At 56.0% G+C, this 22,408-nt stretch overlaps 1 protein-coding gene across 3 annotated transcripts in view; it reads right to left on the bottom strand.

Annotated features, from left to right (window-relative positions):
* The window catches only part of SMOC2 (SPARC related modular calcium binding 2), a 155,336-nt gene extending 133,838 nt beyond the window's left edge, over positions 1-21,498 (bottom strand). The window contains exon 1 of one of the 3 annotated variants that reach the window (XM_026488007.3): positions 21,236-21,498. In XM_026488007.3, the coding sequence (XP_026343792.1) occupies positions 21,236-21,319 (84 nt within the window). In that variant the 5' untranslated portion in view covers positions 21,320-21,498. The remainder of the gene's footprint in view (positions 1-21,235) is intronic. The other 2 variants (XM_026488006.3, XM_026488005.4) reach the window with 2 other exon arrangements.
* Between the last annotated feature and the right edge of the window lie 910 nt (positions 21,499-22,408).

The raw sequence follows: 22,408 nt of genomic DNA on the forward strand, positions 1-22,408 counted from the left end.
TTGATGCAGCAGTCCCCAAACACCACCCTGAGCTGCACAGGGAGCTGGGCGCAGAAGGAGCTCCAGAGTCCTCGGGAAGCTGCGCTCTACCGTGCGGGGGAAAGGCGGGAGTGGCTCTAGTCTCCACAGAGCACCCACACATTCTGAGAGCAGGGCCTTGAAAATCACCGACCCGAACAGCACACCCTCGCGAGCACATGCGTGCAGAAACACAGCAGGGCCGGCAGAGGGGCCCACCTCACACACGCCTTACCTGCTCGAATCACTGTGGGAAAGGAGCAGCCCGCAGGCTTCCACTCCTGGGCTAGACACGACCCTGGCTCAACGTCCCGGCATTTTGTCTCTGGCTTCTGATCTTGTCCAGTGTTGGTACTGATTGACTGAGCATGTGCTCGTTGAGCCAAGGAAGGGCAGAGGCTCACATCTGACTTTTAAGGGGCAGTTATTAATGAAATGCATCTGTTATTTAAGCAAAAACCACAATCTTTGCTTCCTGAGATTATAAATGAGTCTGCAGCTCGTTGCTACAGTTTCATTACAGATACAGTAAATCTTTTCCCATCAGGTATTACACAGAATTTAAGGAAAGTCTGAAAAAGAAAAATCCACGGCGGAGCTGTCAGAAGGACAGTATCCATGGAGCGCCTGGGTGGCACAGCGGTTAAGCGTCTGCCTTCGGCTCAGGGCGTGATCCCGGCGTTCCGGGATCGAGCCCCACATCAGGCTCCTCTGCTATGAGCCTGCTTCTTCCTCTCCCACTCCCCCTGCTTGTGTTCCCTCTCTCGCTGGCTGTCTCTATCTCTATCGAATAAATAAATAAAATCTTAAAAAAAAAAAAAAGAAGGACAGTATCCTTGATGGACAGGAAGCGTGTCTGAAGAAACTCAGGGAGACACTGAAAGTAAAATACAGTTTTCACAGCTTTGCTGAGATACATTCCACATATAATAAAGTTCATGTGGACAAGAGACAACTGGCATTTCAATCTGATTGCATGTGTTTGGGGATGTTGACTGAGTTCAGGCGACACGGCCTCCAAGGGGTGGCAGGAGCTGTGGGACCCCCAGACACACGACCCAGGTGCTCAGTGACCCTCCCCGTCGAGCCAGGGCCTCCAACGATTGCGGGGACAAACCCCGGCCAGCGCACCCCCTTCCTTAGAGGGTGGCAGAGAGCAGCCGAGGCCTCAGGCCGGCCGCACCGCTCACCTCTGCCCAGCGCACCCCAGCACCTGCGGGGAGCCCAAGCCAGGAGGACTCCGCGTCCAACCTCCCTGCCGCCGGCTGGCTTCCCACGCCCGGCCCTGGGCGCAGGGACACAAACACGCTGCAGGTGTGCCCTGCACCCAGCGGGGCTTCCAGAACTCGTCCTCTGGGACAGATACTATGAGAAGTATGCTTTCTTCTTGAGATTTCTGGAAACCGCCTCCCACGGAAGTTCCTTCCTCGCCTACAACAAGCGCGTAAAAGCGGCCAGGCTCCTCCCTGTGCCCCCAGAGCGAGCACCAAGGCCTGCAGTCTGCTCTGGGGGGAGATGCCCACCCCCTGGGTAGGGCTTTCCTGTGGTGGGCGGGGCCTGCCAGCCCTGCTGCACTGGGCTTCACCCCACCTGTGACCCCCGTTGTGCTGCACGTCTGGGGGGCAGGAGACTCGCTGGGCACTTCTGTCCACACTCCTGCAGTCAGAGCTCCCTTCCCTGTACCCGACACTGTCCTCTGCCCAGTGGTTTTCCAGAACACGATGTTGTTCCAGAGACGTCGTTCCTGCCGCAGCAGAATAAAGCTCCCTGGGACAACCCTGAGGGAAATCCGGAAAGAAACTTGGGAAATACTACTACGTACAAGTTCCATAATAAATGTCTGAAGTCCGTGGCACGCAGTACCTTCAAGTTTGTCTATTTGGGATCTGTGGGACTGTCATCCGAGTCGGATCTCGCACTGACCTCTGACCCTCAGATGCAGCGGAATGTGAAGGAAACACGGCGTCAACCAGCCCCACACCCGTGAAGCCGGGGACAGCTGGGCCCTTCACCCGCTAACCGTCCCCAGGTGGCGTTCGTCCTGGGGGGGCTCCTCTTCTCTTCCCCAGCCAGCATAATGCACCCAGAAGTGCCACAGACAAGCTGCCCCTCCAGCGGCCTCCGGCTGCATGAATGCCCACTAATCATCGTGGACACAATTACCACGGGGCCAGCGCCCACAGCTGCTGCCAGCATGGACCCGGGGTTCAAGTCCCAGGGACGCAGTGTGTCGGATGCAGAACCCGACCCCAGCTCCATTCTGGCCAGCCTGTCTCCACGGAAACCCCTTTCCTGCAGACGCACCTGCCCCTCTGACCACCACACCCCGGCAACGCCCCGGGGCCCCACCGGAACGGCGCCGATGTCCCCCGAGACCACCTGAGAAGTGTGAGGATGGAGGAACTTCTCCAGGTTTGCGCTTGCTGCAAGCACGGGAGATTATCCAGAAGCACCTTCCGCTTCCTTCCACGCGTCACAGACACCTCCTGCATCAGACCTGCCTCACCTCCACGGGCCATGTTCCCTCCCCCAACTTCACATCCCTTCTCGTTCAGATACCAAATCCCTTCAAGCGTCCACACACATTAAATGAAAAAGTGAAAACTATCAGATTTTAGTACCCTCTCAATCCACTCAAAATAAGTGCTTTCCCCTTCATGTGATTAGAGAACAGTCTTCATGGACGTGAGGACACAGCATGGCCAACAGACACCAACTGAGATTGCTTCGTTACGACTTACTAGCTGCGAGCTGCCTCAAGCTTTGATTTCTTTATGACTAATGTTTCTGTTTACTAAAATGAGCTTATCCTTAAGGTAAATATAGAGGGAAAAGATGTATCACCTTATATTAAGCAGGTAATTCTCATCCTGCATTTTATGACTTTCTGTTTCTCAAGTTCAGGTCAGAAGTGTGTTTTAGGAACAAAGCACCTGAGAGCTGGTGGGCGAGGGAGGGGCAGTGACTTGGAGTGAGAGACACCCCCACTGCCCGGCAGGGCCGGACCCCAACGGTGTCCTCTGGTAAATGTGGGGACCTCCAAATGAGACACCTGCTTCGTGTGTTATAGATCACGCCCACATGGCCAAAGGTCATCTGACTCTTGGAACCCGCAGGAAGAGAGGTTGCTCTCACCACCTGTGTACCCACTTAGCCCTCTTCCGAGGGGCACACCCCCTTTCAGTCTTGCCTGGTCATCACACACAGAGCAGCGGGCAGAGGACACAACATACACTGGGAGTCCCTGAGGTCAGGTCATTTCCTGAACTGATGTGCCTGTCACCCGAGGTTCTTCCTCTCCCTACGACCTCTAAATTCACCTTCCATTTCCCCTCCCTAAACATCTCTGTGCAATGTGGTCTGTGCGTCCACTCGATGTCCTAACTGTGTGATTCCACGTCAATCATCAGAATCTGCCTTTGGAAAGCACGAGATGAGAGGCTCACATGTGTGTCCAACACCACGAGAGGTCAGGCCTCCAAAACGAGGGAGGAGGACAAGTGACCCTAGCCAGCAGAGAGCTCAGAGGAGCCCGAAATCCTCAGCACAAAGGCCGCCCGGGAGGGGCGCTGGAACAGAGGAGGCTGCCCACCAGCCCGGAAAGGACCACCTAGTCTGCAGACACGGGGCAGCTCTAACCCCGGGGCATTTACCACACCCCTGCAAACGTGAACTCTCCCCAGGGTCCATCTGTCAGAGCTCTGCATGAACTTCAACACATGGGAACAGCCTTCATTGTACTGGAGGGACCTGGAATCCCAAAGTTACCCACGCGGCAGGCTCAAGTGATGGGCTCTGCTGACTACAGTCACTCAGGCAACCAAAAGTGCCAGAAGCTAAGGGAGGAGAGGGAAGGACTGCCGGTGGGGCCGCTCAGCTGAACTAGACAAGAGCTGCCGTCAGGGATTCTCGTTAGGTAAGCGACTCGTTCCTGAGGAGCTGACAGGTCATCATCACAGCAAGGACTCCGCGTCGCAGCCCTGACCTCAGACACCGCGCATGACGTAACCGTGCCCTGAAGAAACAAGTGCGTTGACCGCTCATGGAGAGCTGAGGCCCGCGAGCCGCCTCGCTCCCCGCTTGGCGCCTTCCGTGCCCAGTTACCAGGTTGGGCTACGAGAGCTGCACGTCTGCATGTGCTCCCCTCGTTGAGTGTGCTAGCGAGACTGCGGCTGACGTCCAAAACGCTCACGCTGCACCGAAATTCCACGCCAGTTCTCAATAGCTATTCAAAGGAAAGCCAACATGATAAAATGAAAAGCCACTAGAAGAGGAAAGCTTGCTCAGCTTGCTTTAAGAGAACGGGTGAGCCCCTAAACGTTATCCTGCACAATACCTTTTTAGGAGTCTCTAAAAAATACCCCAAAAGACTGACAAGGGATTCACTTGAAATTCTGAGTATGCCCAACACCACGGGGGAGTGAGGTTAGACTTTGCTTATCCTTTCAACCAAAATACCATGTAAGCGTGGGCCTCTTACAGACAGACAGATGCCCGGGCCCCAGGGTCAACAGCGGCCCTTCCTGAGTCACCCAGGGCACCGGCCACCTCTCACCTCATGCAACAAGCATGTAGAGCACAGAAGAGCCACACGGCGTTCACAGCATTTTGCACCCTTAATTTTAAAATAGATTCTGTCTATTAACACGTTCCCACCAAAATAAGTCCTTCCTAAAGGCTGGTGATGGGTAGTAAGGAGGGCACGTATTGCATGGTGCACTGGGTGTTATACGCAACTAATGAATCATCGAACTTTACATCAAAAACCAGGGATGTACTGTATGGTGACTAACATAATATAATAAAGAAATATTTTTATTAAAAACATGAACACAATATGCCATGAAGGTTTGGGTGCTGAAGTCATGTTTGCTCAACTTTGGCACTAGGTTTCCCCTTAAACATCAGGCGTGCAAAGGAGGGGTAGAAAGTTGGCGAAGCAGAGCCCACACACCTGGCTGCCCCAGGTGCCCCGACTCGGGCTGCTCCTTAGAAAACGGTGGCTGGCGCGCACACCTCCAACCCCTTCCAAGCCCCAGGCTGCTGAGATGACTCATTCTCTCCCTCGCCTACCCCCCCCCCAACACTACCAAGTACAGACATTAAAAATTCTCATTGTAAACGTGCTTTTCAAAATCACTGGGAAAGTCGTGAAAAGGACACTGCAACAAAGAGCAGACGTGTCGGGGGGCAGCACGTGGGTGGGCAGTGTTATTTCTCAAGATGTCTGTTAGGTTATTATGTTGCTTCTGGAATTTCCTCAAATCTCCTAAGAACTCACCCCATCCTAAAGAACATCTCAGAGCACTGGGGTTTGGGGCGTCCTCTGGCCATTTACATGTGTGCTCACTGGTCACGTGAGCACAGCCACTGCAGTTTGAGGCAAATGAGGTGCCCCTGGGGAATCTTCTGGCACCTCAGTCTGTCAGAGCTAACACCACCTAGTTACACTGCATTTACACTACAATAAAGGTAAGACTTCCAGGGGACTCCGCAGGGTTCAAACTTGCAGCAAGGGAAACACGCACAAGGAAGCCTTCGGAAGTCAACACCACCACTTGGGGGACGCGTGAGGAGACAAGATGCGGAGAGACGGGGAAAAGCCCCGCAGGGACTCAGGACTGTCCCCACCACGACAACCTGGCTCCCCGAAGGCCACAGCCCTCCACCCACGAGCCTCCCGCAGGGCACCGTGGACAGTCACTGCTTCCCGGCCGGCCGTCCCCGGCTGGGCTCCTGCCTCTGCCCCAGATTCTTTGTCCGTGAACCCCGTGGACTCTGACCTCAACAGCAGGGAGTCCACGGAACACTTCATGGTCAACACGGCTCAAGCCCTTGGCAAACCTGCTTCCCAGCGAATCGGCGGCACCAGAGACTCACCCTGACCCGTGACCGTCAGCTTTGTGACCCAGGGCATGGCACTCAGTCCATCTATGCTTCAATTCCTCTCCACAAAGTGGAACAGTTCGCGTGCCCCCCGCGCGGAACAGGGGAGGGAGCGCACGGACACCACCAGCACGGCCCTGAGTGGAGTGAGCATCCCGCTGACTCGTGGTTCCAGTGCATCAGTCACCGCGAGGGGGCGCTTTGCAACTTCTGCTAAACTGAACTGCAAGATTATGGTTTCCAAGATATAATTAATAAGTTAGGTTTAATTATTATAAAATGAAAGCAATAATAACAATATGCCTAACTGAACGTCCCCAGCTTTTCTGCAGCTTCCACAGGGAGTTGGCATTAGACCAACCCAAGAGTCAGGAAGGCTTCCTGGAGGAAGAGCTGATGTTTGTAGAAAGTGAGGAGGCCTACGCAAGCACACAACAAAACACAGGGTGTCCCCGGCCCAGCAGGCGGGGCTGTGGCAGAGCGAGCGCTGAAAACAGCCCGGTAGGGGACGGGCTCAGGGAGGGGGATGGCCTTGCCCAGGAGGCTCATCTCGCCTCCCAGAGCTGGACTCTACACCAGAGCAATGGAAGAGGCAGGTGTTGACAGGGACCGCGAGCACAGGGCAGGGTGACGGAAGAGGACCTGCTCCCACCTGGCAGCATGGAGGACGGAGCTCAGCCGCTGGCCCCACCCACCAGGGGCAGCAAACCCAGGGCGCACAGCCAGACTGAGTCCTCCTGCCCACCAACCGCTAGACCTCTGTTGCCCAGTCCATAGGGGCCCAGTGAGGTCCCTCCTGCAGGATTTCGTCCTCACAGCATCCCTCCAGGACGAGGCCAGGAGGCCTGTGTGGTGTTCAGTTCCATGCCAGAGTCTGTCTCTCCGTGGGGCCCAGTGTCCACTTTCATGGCGGGTGCAAAGGGCTGGTTAGGTGTCATGCCCTGCATGTCACCAGAGAAAAGACTGCAAACAGGAGGTGAGTTAGCTGCGAAACGACCGACGATCGAGAGCGATGGAGCAGGAATGTCCCTGTTAGACTATTCAGAATGTTCCTAAACAGAAGGAAAGAGAGAAGGAAAACTTCTGGAAAACCCAGAGCTCTCCCTCTGGTGGGCCTACTGTCCTCTGTCCCACTGGGAACATCCTGAGAGGCCGTGAGTCGTCACCCCCCGGACAGCAGCCAGCGCCCAGCCTCAGGCCTCCGGCAGCCTCACACAGGAGGCTGGCCAAGCCGGTCATCTCAGCGGGCACTGCTGCCCTGCGACCATCATTTCAACCTCGCGGCTATGGTTCGACTCCGGCACGCTGCGCATGTGCAGGGCCATGTCTCCAGGTCCCGCCACGCCGCCTGGCTTGGCTGCAAACCCAACCAGGCCACCCAGTGCGGGTTAACACCGGGCAAGGACCGCCCCTGGGGCACCCATGCCACACCCACCCAGGCCCCGCCCCCGGCCCCCTCCATACCACGCCCACCCCCTCCCCCCACACCGTGCCCCCCCACCGCCGCCTCCCAGGGCCCACATCCCCAGGTCTCCTCCCTGCTCACAAGTGTGACCACGTCCAGGCTGCGCCATTCAAGGCTGATGTGCGGCACCAGCGTTCAGACCACGTGGCGGCTTTAGCAGCGCTCAGAAACCAGCCCTCACGTGGTGACACACCGAAGGGAAACCGAGCCCTTCCCGGTGGCCCGCGTACCCACGTTCAGGTCCCACCCCACTGCCCGCCAGGGTCGTGCGGCCTAGGGATTGGCACCGTCAGGGCCAGGCCAGGGCCCTGCCAGCCCTTCACGGTTTAGAAAGCCGCGTGCAGCTTCTGCAGACCCCTGGTGGGGGGCACGCCGAGCGCACCCCCATGCGCCCCTGCACGCCAGCAAGGTGCAACACTCGGAATGCCTGTCGGGGCATCGCGAGCAATTGCATCCCAGAGCTGCCCGCTTGTGTGATGTCAGGTTGGCCTTTGGGGTTTCCTAACTCTCCCTTCACTGTGCTGTTCGTGGTCCCCACAGCTTAACCACTAACCCCACGGCCCCGCTGAGACGCCTGACACCAGCGACTCTGAGTCAGGCCCCAGCGGGAATGATGACATTTGCGACCTTTGCTCTGCGTTTTTTACCCGATTGTGTTATGTAAACTCCATAAGGTGAATGAGTCTCAAATAATCTTCAGAAAGTGAAATTTAAGGAGGGAAGGAGAGAGTACGAGCACGGACACTTCCGAGTGGAGGCAATGAGGAGATAGAAGCAGCCAGGCTCTCCCCATGGGGACCCCAGGGCAGCCCCCCAGTGCCTGACCCCGTTAGGCCAGCCTGGGCAGCGGTACTACTGAGCCACGACCTGCCCGCCTGCCCTGGTGAACCTCTCATTTCCGACTCTGCTCAGAGGAGACAACTGTTTGGCTGAAGGCAGCGCAGGGAAATCGCCAGTCTGTCACAAACTCTGCAGAGTTTAAAGAGAACTCACACACTAGGGTCAGGCTGAAGTCAGCTGCCCTACTATGGCCCTGTCTGGGGTCGGGGGTGAGACAGCTGAAGAGCCGGAACCAGGGACCCCTGCCCCCACATCACAGAGTGTAAGCCCTGCCTGCCTGCACCCCCAGCACACCGTGGCTGCACCCCCCACTCCCAGCACCCCCCCAGCATCATGAGCTGCACCCCCACTCTGAGCATCCCCTATAGCACCATGGCTCCACCCTCCACCCCCAGCGCCATGGCTGCACCCCCCCATCCCCAGCACCATGGCTGCACCCCCGGCCCCCAGCATCATGCTTCCCCCCCCCGTCCCCAGCACCATGGCTGCACCCCCAGCCCCCAGCATCATGGCTGCACCCCCTGGCCCCCAGCACCATGGCTGCACCCCCCCGTCCCCAGCATCATGGCTGCACCCCCAGCCCCCAGCATCATGGCTGCACCCCCTGGCCCCCAGCATCATGCTTCCACCCCCCCGTCCCCAGCACCATGGCTGCACCCCCAGCCCCCAGCATCATGGCTGCACCCCCTGGCCCCCAGCATCATGGCTCCACCCCCCTGTCCCCAGCATCATGGCTGCACCCCCAGCCCCCAGCATCATGGCTGCACCCCCTGGCCCCCAGCATCATGGCTGCACCTCCCCGCCCCCAGCACCATGGCTGCACCCCCTGGCCCCCAGCACCATGGCTGCACCCCCGGCCCCCAGCATCATGGCTCCACCCCCCCATCCCCAGCACCATGGCTGCACCCCCGGCCCCCAGCATCATGGCTCCACCCCCCCGTCCCCAGCATCATGGCTGCACCCCCTGGCCCCCAGCATCATGGCTCCACCCCCCCGTCCCCAGCATCATGGCTGCACCCCCGGCCCCCAGCATCATGGCTCCACCCCCCCGTCCCCAGCATCATGGCTGCACCCCCAGCCCCCAGCATCATGCTTCCACCCCCCCGTCCCCAGCACCATGGCTGCACCCCCAGCCCCCAGCATCATGGCTGCACCCCCTGGCCCCCAGCATCATGGCTGCACCCCCTTGTCCCCAGCATCATGGCTGCACCCCCAGCCCCCAGCATCATGGCTGCACCCCCTGGCCGCCAGCACCATGGCTGCACCCCCCGGCCCCCAGCATCATGGCTGCACCCCCTTGTCCCCAGCATCACGGGCTGCACCCTCTGCCTGCACCACTGCTCTGCCTGCACCCCTGCTCTGACATCCTGGGAGGGCCCCTCTTAGCTGCCCAGCCCACACTCTCAGAGCACCTCCTCCTCTTCCCCGACCCTTGCGCCCTGCAAAGGACCCTTATGAGGCCTCCTCACATGTCCAGTTGCCCACCCCTGGCTGCCACCCAGAGACTCAGGACTTAGGGGGAAAGCCACCTTCCAGGCAGCGCTTCTGACAGCGATGACCCCTCCCGTAGCCCCAGCCCACTGTCCACGGCTCCAGCAGGGCCACACGTCACGTGACACACAACTGTCTTGTCTGCTGGTCGATGGGGTGCATCATGGCTGGACAATGTCCTGCTTGTCCCCATTGTCTTGCGCTGGCAACAGGCACCCAGGGGGACGTCGTGTCTGTCTCATACCCTGGCCCTTGGAGCACATCCGGACACTGTGAGGGCTGTGTCACAACTTCAGTGACATACTTCACTGGGCTGCCCTTCCTTCTCCTCCTTCAAAGTGCCCTCTGTTCCGTGGAACATGCATTCCGAGAAGCCCACCAGCACGGGCGCAGCGTGCTGGGCTGCAGGGCACCTCGCACGTATGTGCCTCGTGCACAGCTGGGCACCTGCTCCCTGCCCGCAGAGCCAAGGTGGGACCAGCTCTGCCACGCTTGCCCTTGGGAACACCCAGACAGCAGGGAAGCCAGGCCTCCGAGCCTAGATCGCACAGCCGTCAACTTACAGCGCTCAATGAAACTGGGAAACCCAGGAAGGAAAGAAGATCAGAAAAAAAATATAGTGATTTTTTAAAACAAAGCCTGGTTAGAATTTGGCTGAGTCAAGTTCTGGGTTAGTTCGTGTATTCTTTTCAGACATTGCAGCTCACAGAGCCCGATGGCATACAGGCTTCTCCATCCTCCCTGTGGGGAACAGGTGACCCGGCCTCCCTGGTGTGGGAAAGAGGCCGTGATGCTGGGGGTCGAGCTGGTGGGGCCGCAGGTGGTAGCAGGGACCACAGTGAGGAGGACAGGGATGGCTGGGCATGATTCCATGCACTCCGGGCAGACGTCAGGAAACCTAAGGGCAGAGAGAAACAGAAATACAGACAGAGATAGAGAAGGAGACAGAGACAGAGATGGAGACAGAAACAGAGAGTCAGAGAGGCAGAAAGACCAAAAGCTTTAAAGAGAGAGACTGAGGGAGAGACAGACAGAGATTAAGCTCTAACTCCATCTTTGCTTTGCCAATTTAATTATTTTGTCATTTTTTGTTAAATTTGGGGGTTAGGTAAGAAGAACAAGGTTGAGGTTTTGGGAAAAGGGCTGATGTGCCAGGCTTTCCCAGGAGGAAGGAAGCCCGGGTTGCACAGGGCCTGGGCCCTGTCTTGGGCGTGTCCTCCGGCCCCGCCACCTTTCCTGAGGCAGACATCAGCCCACGGGGTGCAGGTGCACCTGCTGGGGAAGGTCGTCAGGGGAACGTGACCATGGGTTGACCGGGGGCTGGACTCGGGCTCTGGGAGGCTGCTCACCCCCTCCGGTGTCCTGGGATGTGGGTTCCGCCCACGTTTTACTGCCAGAAGCCGCCCAAGGACACAGGCTCAAGACGGAGGTATAGTGTGAGCCTATGAGGACCGGTTCATGACTGAGCCCGGTTGGATCCTCTTTACAAAATTTCCGATCTGGCGGGAGACGATATGCCAGGGTCGCTCGCAGCCTGGGCCACAGCCCAGGATCCCCGGAGCCCAGCAGCAGCCCCTCCGACCCAGCAGCAAGCAGCAGGGCTACCCGGGCCTGCAGGGACGACACCACCGGCTCCGCGCAGCCTGGAAATGAGCCCCAGCTCCGACGAGGACCAGGGTGGGAAGGGACACCCCTGGATGGTGGGCAGGCCATCCTCCTGACGGCCTCCAGTAAGAGTCCGTAGGCGACTGCAGCCACAGCAGGAGAAGCACGGAAAGAAGAGCCGAAGTGAAGGAAGGGGAGGGAGCAGAGATGTGAGTGGGGCCAATAACCACCTCTCCGAACTTCCTTCAGAGTTCTGGGGACAAAGAGATGTGATCGGTTCCTGAGCCTGGTGCTGGTGAGAGGTCAGCGGGAGTCCAGAGGGACGAGGGCACCCTGAACACATCGTGGGGAGGGGCTTGATCTGCTGCACTGCTGTTCTTTCGGGTAAGACCCATCCTAAAACCGGCATGTTGGAGAACTTCCGCCCTGGAGCGCGGTGCAGTATCCTGTGGGTTTAGCAGGTAAGTAGTATCCAAGTCACGGAGTGAGCGGGTCCCGCAGCAGCGGACAGCTGGGGTGCAGACAGCTCTGCTCAGGAGCCCCTCTGTGCCCCAGGAACACAGCACTCCTGCCCCATGGCCGAGGAACAGCCCTGCATTTAACAAGCTCATCCCAGACTTCAAGACAGCTGCCAGAAACATCAGATAAAAATTGTCCCTGTTGCTTTAATGCCCAGATTTAGCATCTCTGCACCAGGACTCAAATCTCTAAAACTGGAAAGTTGAATGTGGTGCCTGAACTCACACTAAGTGGCAGCAGCCCGTGAGGTCTTTTTGTTGTCAAGGTGGCAGAGGCTTTGCTGGTGGTCGAACCCCAAAGCCCACCCAGGAGCCCCCAGCGCCAGAGCCAGGCTGCTCTTGGGCTCCCTCCTGTGGTGGATGCCGGGAACGTTGGAACCTGGCCTGCAAACCAGCGGGGGGCCGCACCTGTCCTTCACACAGGGTGTGAAAGGGAGCAGAGACGCCAAGGGTGCCGGAGAAGAGATCCATGACTCCACCTGGATTATATCTCTGAATGAAAGGAATGATCCATCTGTGGCAACTCCCTCCAAAAGATAAATCTTGTAAGAATGAAGAGCTGATTATCAGGAGCACATATCTGCAGATCCGCAAAGCTACAACTCAGCGAACGTGTATGTTCAGGTCAGAGCCGTTACTCACTTTCCTTACCCCGAGGCGTTTACAAAAACCTAAAATATATACACCCGCCAAGTGTATATAGCATCTTGGCAAGGATATTACAAGGACAAATGAGATACTATCGTGAGAGCGCAGAAGGCTGGCGCTCCCTATTCTAAGAGAGGAAGATTCAGAGTGTCAAAACCACTTATCGCACGGAACTCCTAATCCCATGAACCAGAGGCCACCATCCTGATGTCTCCAAGAGCGTGCCCACGTTCCCAGGAGACATCCTGTGTACAAGGTGCTAGAATAGGGGGTGGGACAACCGGGACTACTGGGAGCTGCTTGAATGACTGTATGCAATTCAAGTGTCAATTATCGGATTAGCACAAGCTTCTAGAGTAGGGTTCACGGGAACGTGTACTTGGAAGTCCAATGCAGTGTTTTCCTGACTTTCAAGTCATTGATTCTGAAGGGTGGTGAAGGAGGGGAAAGACATACCCAGATGTCCCGGGACTTTTCCCTGGAACGGTAAATCAGTGCAGCAAACGGACATGTCCTCTGTGTCTCGTCTCCTGGGGTGAGTCCTGGCCTGTCGTTCAGGCGCGTCGAGGCCAACAACTCTTACAGGAAGACAGGAGCGCTCAACAAACTTGCATGAGCCAGAGGGGAGAGTCCCAATCTGGGATAAGGGGGATCAGGATACAAATCTGGTTTTTATGGGAATAACATAATAGTTACCACTCACAAATCAAAAAAAAACAAAAAAGCAACTGGCCCCAGGGGGACACTGGCTTAACAGAATCTCAAAATTAAAAAGTTATATAGAAAAGTTAGCCAAGCACCCACTAGTGCCTCTTACGAGGTTATGCTTCGCCAATTAAGGACCACCTGCTTCTGCGATCTTGTGTCTAGACTGACCGCCACATTCCTGAAAGGATACTGATCAACCAGACCTCAGAACGGAGCCTGTTCAGAGAGGAAACTGGGAGCCTTGGGCCCTAAGGACCCCACAGAAGGGACAATGGCAGACACAGAGCAATGCTTAGCAGTCGCCTCGGGCACATGGACAACCCCGTGTTGTTCAGAGTCCAAATGCTGGACAGAGAGCCCAGGCCAGAGAAGCAAGGGGTCGGGGGATGGCAGAAAAGGTGTCTGGCCTCCAGAAAACCTAGTCACCTTCTCTAAACACCTACATGAGTGGCCCATGGAAAACAGACGATGTAAATTCTGGCTGATTCAGCTATAGATGAATTTTTAAAGGTTACATGACTGATTCTCAGCCTGCATTAAAACCAAATTCCTTCAGGAGTTCCTACGGGTGCAGAGGAGTCCTCCTGATGACAAACTGTATCCCTAATGAATGGCATTAGAGCAAGGCACCAGGATGTCTGTATTATCTGTCTTTTCAATGTTTAAAAACTTCATGTGTGTCTGTTTGCCAAAGATGAAGGACTCCCCGGCCATGATGTCCAGGCACACAGTCAGCTCCACAGGAGACAGGGGCCACCTCCATCCCAACCACCTCCTCCCCTTCTCCTCTGCCATCCTCCTACAGCTGGCAGGTTCTCAGGCGGCTGCCGTGCCGGCCCCGGGCGGAGGCGTGGGGAGTGGAGTCCTGGCCCGCGTGGCGCCCAGGCTGCCGGCTGTGCTGCCGGCCTGGTCTGGCTCAGTCGTTCACGGTGAAGGACGTAAGCAGCTCATTAGAGTACTTAATGTGACTGATCTCGGAGCAGAAAGTACGATGCGAAAGCATGACCTACATTTCACCTGCTATCCCAGGTAACGGTACGTCACAGAAAGGGTGCCGGGGCGCCTCTGCCCCAGCAGGTGATGCGCGGTCTAGAGCCCTAACCCCGGTCGGCCAGGAACCCCCACAAGATCGTTCACGGGACCGTCTCAACCCTGCAAGCCACACAGAACGGCAGGACACTAACTTCTGGTTTCCAAAGATCTACTTTTTTAAATTAATTTTCAATATACTTTAAACAACGTTGTGATTACACACTCCTAGGTCCTGTGTGGAAAGAATCAATACGCCATGGAAGACAGACAGTGCACGAAATCCTGCTCTGAAACCTTCACTCAAATCTCACAAGTCGTTCTTAAAAATACAGGCATTCATGGAATTTATCATTTTTTTGTCATTTCCGCTTCGTGTTTCCAAGGGGCTGGCTCCTCTCAATGGGGAGATTGTAGCCTATGAAGGCTTTCCTCCAGCTGGCGTCTAACGTGTGGCGGTGAAGCTGTGAGCGTGCCTCTGGGATGCTTCTGTCCCTCGTGCGCTCTTCCCGGTGTGACGGGACAGCTGGGGCAGGGAAGGAGAGCGCGTCCGTGACAGGTGCGCGGGGAGAGGCCGACCGCGTGCACGGAGCTCACCGGAGACCGTGGCCGGACACACGGAGAAAGGACAAGTCTCCCTTCGGTTCTTCTCAAAACAGGCCAAAGTGCTGAGAAAGGCACGGAGAGTGGGAGGAAAAGGCAGCTGGATGTACGTGGAGGGGGACCGGCTTCAATGCGGGCCACGCGGGCCCCAGCGGCGCCCCAGCCCTCGCAGCCCTGGCGCAGCCGAGCCTCAGCAGAGGCACCTGCCTGAGCGCGCAGGTAAGGGAGCTCACCACGGGCCGCACGGAAGCCGAGCAGGTTCCCTCCGAAGTCAGAACCTCGGGCGGCCGCTCAGAGTGCCTGCAAACCTGTCTCGGCCGCCGTCCACCGAGACACAAACACGGCCCCCCGCGAGCTGTCCGATGGCCCTCGGTGACACAGGCGGACGCGCAGGCCAGGGTCTGCTCCTCAGGCTCCAGGGGCACTGCGCCCTCCCCCCGCCCACAACGGGGCTGGGGCGGAGGGGACCCCACCCTGACAGCGTCCCAAGGCCGTCTTCAGGGGGAGGGTCCGGGAGAGCCTCCTTCACAGCACACAGCCTCGGCATCGTCCCCAGAGCGCCCCCCCCCCCCACGGAGCGCCTGGCCTGGTCCAGAGCAACGTCTCTCCCCTTGTCTGCCCCTCGAGGGCTGGGGTGGGATGGCCCGAGCCTCGGAGGTCAGACGGGCTCCCCTACTCCCAGGAAGGAAGCCAGCTGCTTACGACGCGGGGTCTCGTAGGTAGGACGGCGTCCTTTGTTTCCAGTGTCTTGATTACTCCACGCAGCAGCAGACAGATACACAACACGACCCCCTCGGGCAAGGTCGCCTGTATACCTTGGCAAAGGTTCGCCAAAAAACTGATGGACTTGTTCTTTAAGAAGTGACTCAAGTCTAACAAATTTGAGAACATCCAAAATGGAACGGGCCTCACAGCCCGGGCCACACTAAAGTGTTCTGAACCCGTGATCAAACACACCGCAGATTATTGTGTTTACCTAAAACTCTCCATGCTCTCTGAAACTTCATTATTATCGGGACAGACTCTGCCAGCAACCTCAAACCCTAGGAGTTGGCTTACCCCCGCCCCCGCAAAAAAACTCTGCCCCAGACGTGGGGCTTGCTAATGGATGGGTCAGTAACAGGATGCTGGGGATACAGTGACAGCGGCGGCCCACCCCCGCAGCTCGCTGATGGCCAGGACCCAGCAGGCAGAGGGGACGCAGTGCTCACAGGGGAGAACAGGAGGGACGGAAAGTCAGAAGCCTCACTAAAATAGCAACAACAGCCTCATTAACGCCTGGTATCTTGGTGATGGAGGCGAAGGGGATTCACTGTGATTTGGGCAGGAGAATGGAGAAAGACCACCAGGGAAAAGAAAGTAAAACGAAGGAAGACACATACTGGAGGAAGGAAGGGTTCACTTACTGTGTGGACATTTCACCTTGTCCTAAGTGCCAGCTTCATGGGTTCCATGCCACATTATGTCATACGCAATAAAATCTGAACATAATTGTGGTTTTAGCAGTCATTCTGAGACCGCCCTCATGTCAAAACTTCTAATTAAATTTAGCTGGATATTACAGTATGCAAGCTTCCATTTATAATTTCTTTTTTTTTAATTCTGACAATACAAATGCATTAACATTTAACTTGGCTCCAATTTTTTGTGTTTTATTATGAATCTTTGCTCTTTGATTTTCAGCCTGGGACTACAAAGCCATATAAGACTGTCTATTACTAATACTTTTAGAATAATTTCTTCTCAACCCATATGAAATTAGGATTTTATTTTCTGAATTCTTTTCTCTTGTGGGCTTCAGGTAAATATTTAATGCATCAGTGTTACTCAAACTGTAAGGCGGTACAAACATTCAGAGTGGGATCCCACCCCATCACTGACACCACCAAGCAGCAAGACAGAAAAGGACCATTCTAGTTTTCTATGAATGAACTCAGAATGCTATTTCTCAATTTTTCTTCTTTAATTTCAAAAGAAATCCATCATTTTTAGTTTTGTGTCTGGTATGTGGAGAATGGAATAATTTTAATTCAAAAATACATAAATGTTACCTTGCTCTCTATCCCAGTGCTCTGCTAATCCTAGTAACACCCCCATCCTAAAATCCTGGGGCGTTGTGAAGGCTTATTTTGATACAGAATTACCTAGAAATCTGCTCTGTTCTGAGCCGTTGTCACATCAATGCCCACTCACTGCACAATCCTCTCAGGACCTGAACTTGCCTATAGCTTTATTTATGGTCTTGATTTCAAGTCAAAATTAAAGTGACCGTCTAGATGTTGGGGTCCAGTCGCCATGTAAAGGGGCTTCTAGGTCGGAAACTGTCAACGGTGTTTACTTTCCTCCCCCCGTCCACCTCTGCAGTCGGTGTTCTGCTGACGAATGAAACACAGCCTTGCAGAGCACCACTCGTGCTCAGGGCATTTGCAGTGGGAGAAGAACAAATGCCCAGAATCGCTGCCTAAAGCTTCTGACCCTCAGTGAGCACAGCATCGAAACCGTATGGCGCACATTTCACACCCCAGTGGCCCAGAAAGCACGTGCGTGTTGTGCCGATGTTCCTGTAATATTGATATCAGACCCCCTCTTGGGGGTGCTAATGATGAAATTACAGATTTTAAAACTTACAGATGAGCAAATACTGTCTTTCTGTTTCCTTCCTTCTCTTCCAAAGCAAAGAAATACATCCAGGAGCAGAGAACAGCCGTTTCGACTCTGTCCTTACGTGTCCCAACCCCCTGACCAATGGAGCACATTCCCTCCCCCGCGGGAAGGGGGGAGGGAAAAGACACTAAGGGATTATAACGTCCCTGAAGGTGACATGGAAAAGAGTGCAGGGAACACCCATTCCCCCAAAGGAAGAAAAACAAATTCAGGTTGAATTTGGAAATGGTTGGATCTGCTTGGGTCCGGGGGCAGTGCCCTTGTCTCTCCGAGCATGGACGCAGCAGAACGTCTGTGGGTGGGTTGCTGTGAGCGTCACGCGAGCAGCACAGATGCAGCGCCTCTCACAGACCGTGTAGGGCAGCGTGCTCACAGCCAAGTCCTGGGCATGAACCCAGGGCAGCGGCCTCATCCACTGGTCACAAGACAAGGCCAGGCGTGTGCATCTCGAGTATGGGCAAAACACCATTGAGTCGGATCAGAAAGGAATCCACTGGCTTGATCTCAAATACTGCGGGAAGGGGGTCAGGGAACATCACTGCCCCGAAGAACACATTCAGGTGGGGCTTACTGTCCGTCCGCCAAAACCCATACGACTACACCTGTGACAGAGTGAAAGCAGGGCGATCACAGGTGCGCACCTGGAGATAAATATAATTGTGTGTGCTCAGTAACTACAACTGCAGATTATTCCGTGGTCCCAGCCATTCGCAGAAATAAAAAGGGGACACCTGCGTGGCTCAGTTGGTTAAGTGTCAGAGTCCGCTTGAGATTCTTTCCCTCTCCCTCTCCCTTTCCTCCCCCTGCTCTCCGAAATAAATAAATAAAATCTTTTTTAAAAGATGTTTTTAAAAAGAAGAGAAATAAAAAGAAAAAAAAAAGTCAAGCATTCCCACGAAAAATGGACATGATCCAGCCTTAGAACGTACCTACTTCTTACAGGAAGAAATAGACGTGGACCCTGTCGGGGCGGATGGAACATGCTTGACAACATCATCTGTTGATCGGCAATGACACCGAAGTCTGAGCGCTGACCAGGAGGTCACGCAAAGCCAACAAAACGTCATAAGGAAAACATAAAGGGCCTTATGTTGCCATTTCTAAAGAATGACTTTGGTGGGGGGAGGAAAAAAAGGTAATTATCAAGCGAAGCAGATTCTCTTCGTGTTGAACACCAGGCAGGAGCGGAGATGAAACCCAGGGCCACTCTGACGGCCCTGCCCCCAGGCAAAGACCATGTGGTGTCAGGAGGGAGAAAGGCAGGTGCACAGTTCTGGGAAGCAGGCGTGACAAGCTTCCAACCCACAGAGGTGGAGGATTATCTCTGTTTCTAGGTGAGAACAGAAGGTGGGATTGAAGGAGGCCGAGAGGAGTCCATGTTCTGTCCTCTGCCCGTCGAGCTCTGCACAACTGACCTCGACTCAGCACGTGGAAGCGCCAAGAGCAGAGCGGTGTGCTGGAAGCATGTGTGATGGACAAGCACATCGCCAGGCCAATACCCGCACACCCGAAGGACGCGGCAGCAGACCGAATGATCACAGCACTCAAAACACCGCACAAGGACCAGGGGCACGGTGCCATCAAAAATAGTGCTAAGTGGAGAACCAACATACACCGGGCATACTAAAAGCCTTATCTTTAATCCTCACAGCATGCTAAGCAGACATTACTGCATCCCCACTTCACCGATAAGGAACCTGGAGATTAAGAAAGTTAAGTAACGTGTCTAGAGTCAGTCACACATCTGGGCTGACGCTGCCTCTCTGATTTATTAAAGATCAGATGTAAACCTCGTAGAGGAAACAAAAGATCCCCAAACGCTAGAAAGTGATCTGAAAAGAGGTGATCACCGCAGAAGGCCCAGCACATCTAACACTTCCTCCTGACCCCTCAGCCAACTTGCTGAATTCCTAGACTGTAGGGTGGGATGGGGAGGAATATGCCAAAATATTTTAGGGCCTGAAAATTTCCTTCTGGATGTGAAAGCATCGTGCATTGCGTTTGCAAATGTAGATTCAAGGCAAAGGTTTTCTGGGAGGGAGCAGAACAGGGTACTGCTCAGCCCTGGAATCCCCAGGCAGGCAGCCGGGGTCCCTGCAGCCAGGGAAACCACACAGCATCTGCAGAAGCGAAGGACAAGAGCTCCGAAGTAAGCATTACACAGAAGGATGGCTGGGAGGGGAGAGACCAGAACCTACAGAGATTTAATAACTAACCACCTCGCTTCTGCTTGTCCAGGGAGGTCCCAACAGACCCAGGAGCTCCCGGAAAGCAAGCCGGCACATGGGAGTCTACCTTGTACAGGGTCCGAAAATCCGTGGCAAGGGTAGGTAGCTGCTGCTCCAGCTCTGCGAGAAGGTGCCAGGGTCCTTTTGAGAACTGCTCTGTGCCTCTGTGGCTCTCCACGCTCTCTGGGCGAGAGGAGTCTGCACATACGTGTGCTATGGATGTGGACACACAGGAACACACAGGAAGCCTGTCTGATGGCCTCTCTGGGGTGATAAAAGTTCCGCAGGAACGCTGAGCCTGTGGAAACGTCCTCAGAGCTTCCAGGGAGCAGTTTCTAATCTACAAGTCATTTGCAAGACACAAGGCAGGGACCCAAGGACTGCTCCAGAAGAATTTTAGGTATGAACACTGAACTCACTAACTTCTTTCCCCCTCATACTGCTTGAAAAAAAAAAAGGCCCACAGGACTGCTTCAAATTTGCTGAAAAGCAGAACTGGACCACAGCTACTTTCAAACCTTAGGTATTTTCGATACAATAAACCCCTTCAGGACAAGTCCCACTACTTAAAAGCATCTCTCCAACCAGAGGTGTTCTCTCCACCTTCGTGTTTTCTCAAGCACTTGTTCAAAAACACATTTAAGTGGAATGTTTTCGTTTCTGCAGATTGCATTAATTATGGGTTTGCAAACACTGCAAGCCCACGAGGTCTGCCCAAGCTGGGGGCTGCAGACTCCCCGCCTGGGCCGGCGGACGGTGGCTTGGCTCGAGCCCTGCGCACAGCTCCGGGCTTGGCCCCGCGCGCCGCCGGCCAAGGCTGCTGCAGAGAAGTTTCGGCTAAGAAAGAAAAACACACAGTGGTCAACCGCGGTGACCCACGCGCTCGGGAGCGCGCCTGCTTGCGCGCAGCACCGGGACCAAGAGAGGACCCGGGAAAGGGGACCGCAGAACGTGGAGACGCCTCGTCCAACAACTTCTGCCTGCCGCCACGAGTGAAAATAGTATTTATTTTAATGTCATCTGCGTCCTCCTAGATTCACTTGGGGCGGGTCTCTGGCACAGGCAGGCTCACCAAAGGGGGCTCAGGAGTAGGGCCCAGGACTAGCAGCTCCTTCCCCCAGCAAGCGGCCGCGGGTCCGCGCGGTGCCCACGGAGAGCCGGAGTGATGGAGGGACGCAAGGCCGCGCGCGCTCCAGGCCGGAGGAACGGCACTTAGCGGATGACCGTGCCCCCGGCGGGGCGGCCCTCAATCCGCGGGGCGGCGCCGCCGTCCCCAGCCTTGTGTCCGCCTGCCCACCCGTCAGCTGGACGCGCAGGACCCCGAGAGCACCCCCACGCGGTGGTAAGACCCCAGAAGCCCACGCAGCCGCCTGGGGACCGGCTTGGGCCCCACCTGCTCGGACCCCGCAGGCGGGAGGTGGCGCCACGTTCCCGAGGAGGGTCACCTGCTTCCCGGGGTCCGGACGCTCAGGCAGGAGGGGAAGGCGGGGACCGCGCTGGGGCGAGCCGCCAGGTCCCCCGGGACGACTCACCGTGAGCGCCGAGAACTTCTGCGCGGGCGCCGGCGGGAACAGCCCGGCGAGCAGGGGCAGCCAGCAGAGCTGCGGGAGCAGCATGGTGACGCGCGCGGCACGGCGGCTGGGAGCCGGGCGCAGCGGCCACTCGCGGTCCTCACCCCGCGCTCCGGGCGCCGGACTCCAGCAGCTGCCCTGCGCACGCAGCGGCCCTCCGCGTCCTGTGCGGCTTCGCCGGCTGCTGTCAAATAACTCCAGAACTTCCCGGATCCTCCTCCTGCTCGCTCGCTCCCTCCCTCTCCTCCTCCAGCCCCACCCCCGCGCCGCCGCCGCGCCCGCTCGGCTCCGCTCGGCTGCGCGCTCGGGCCTGGGGCCGCCCTGGGCGCGGGTCTGCAGGAGCGGGAGGTGGAGAGGGGCCACTGGGGCTGCGCCGCCTGTTAGCGCCGCGTGCGTGCCGGCTTCCCTGCGCGCGCGCACACACATACACGTGCACAAACACGCGTGCGCACGCTGCTGAGCCGTTCTGGTGTCCCAGGGCACCGACCCCCTGCACGCGCGACAGGCCCTGCGGTTAACCCACCGCTTTACACCTAGGTCTGTGCCCCTGTTCCCAGGGTTCTCCTGGACCTCCAGATTCTGATGCTACCTCATTCGGCCCAGAATGTCGCCGCTCACATTTGCTGATTGATTAGCTGGCTTTCCAGCAAAAGAAGCCATCGACACAGCATGGTCCAGAAAATTCATGGAGGCCTGCGTGCCTTTGGCATTTTTTAGCAGATTAATGCACTTGGGGACGAATTTTGGACTAGAGATCCAGGGTCAGACTTCAGGGACAGGGGGGAAGTCTGGTGGGAATGTGGCTGTTTCTAGAGCAGCTCTGTCAAGGTGGCTCAGGTATTTATGGAGGGAAAACAGTGGTGTCCAGGTTGCAAACTCCCCGGTGGGCACTGGTTGGAAACCAAGAGAATTTTGCACACCCAGTTTCTGGATAGTATCCATTGCAGTCGACATTGCTGAAATAGTTTAGCCTTGGCTTACAACTTTACAGGGGAAAAAAAAAACCCTAATTCTGGCTCACACAGAAAACCCAAGAGTGAGGATTTTCAAGAACAATGCCTCAATTGACTTGTCAGGGGCACTGGGAAAAAAAACAAAACAGAAAATCCAAATCTGATTTTTAATCGGATGTTT

The sequence above is a fragment of the Ursus arctos genome, unplaced genomic scaffold, assembly GCF_023065955.2.
Source record: "Ursus arctos isolate Adak ecotype North America unplaced genomic scaffold, UrsArc2.0 scaffold_13, whole genome shotgun sequence".
Taxonomy (NCBI): Eukaryota; Metazoa; Chordata; class Mammalia; order Carnivora; family Ursidae; genus Ursus; species Ursus arctos.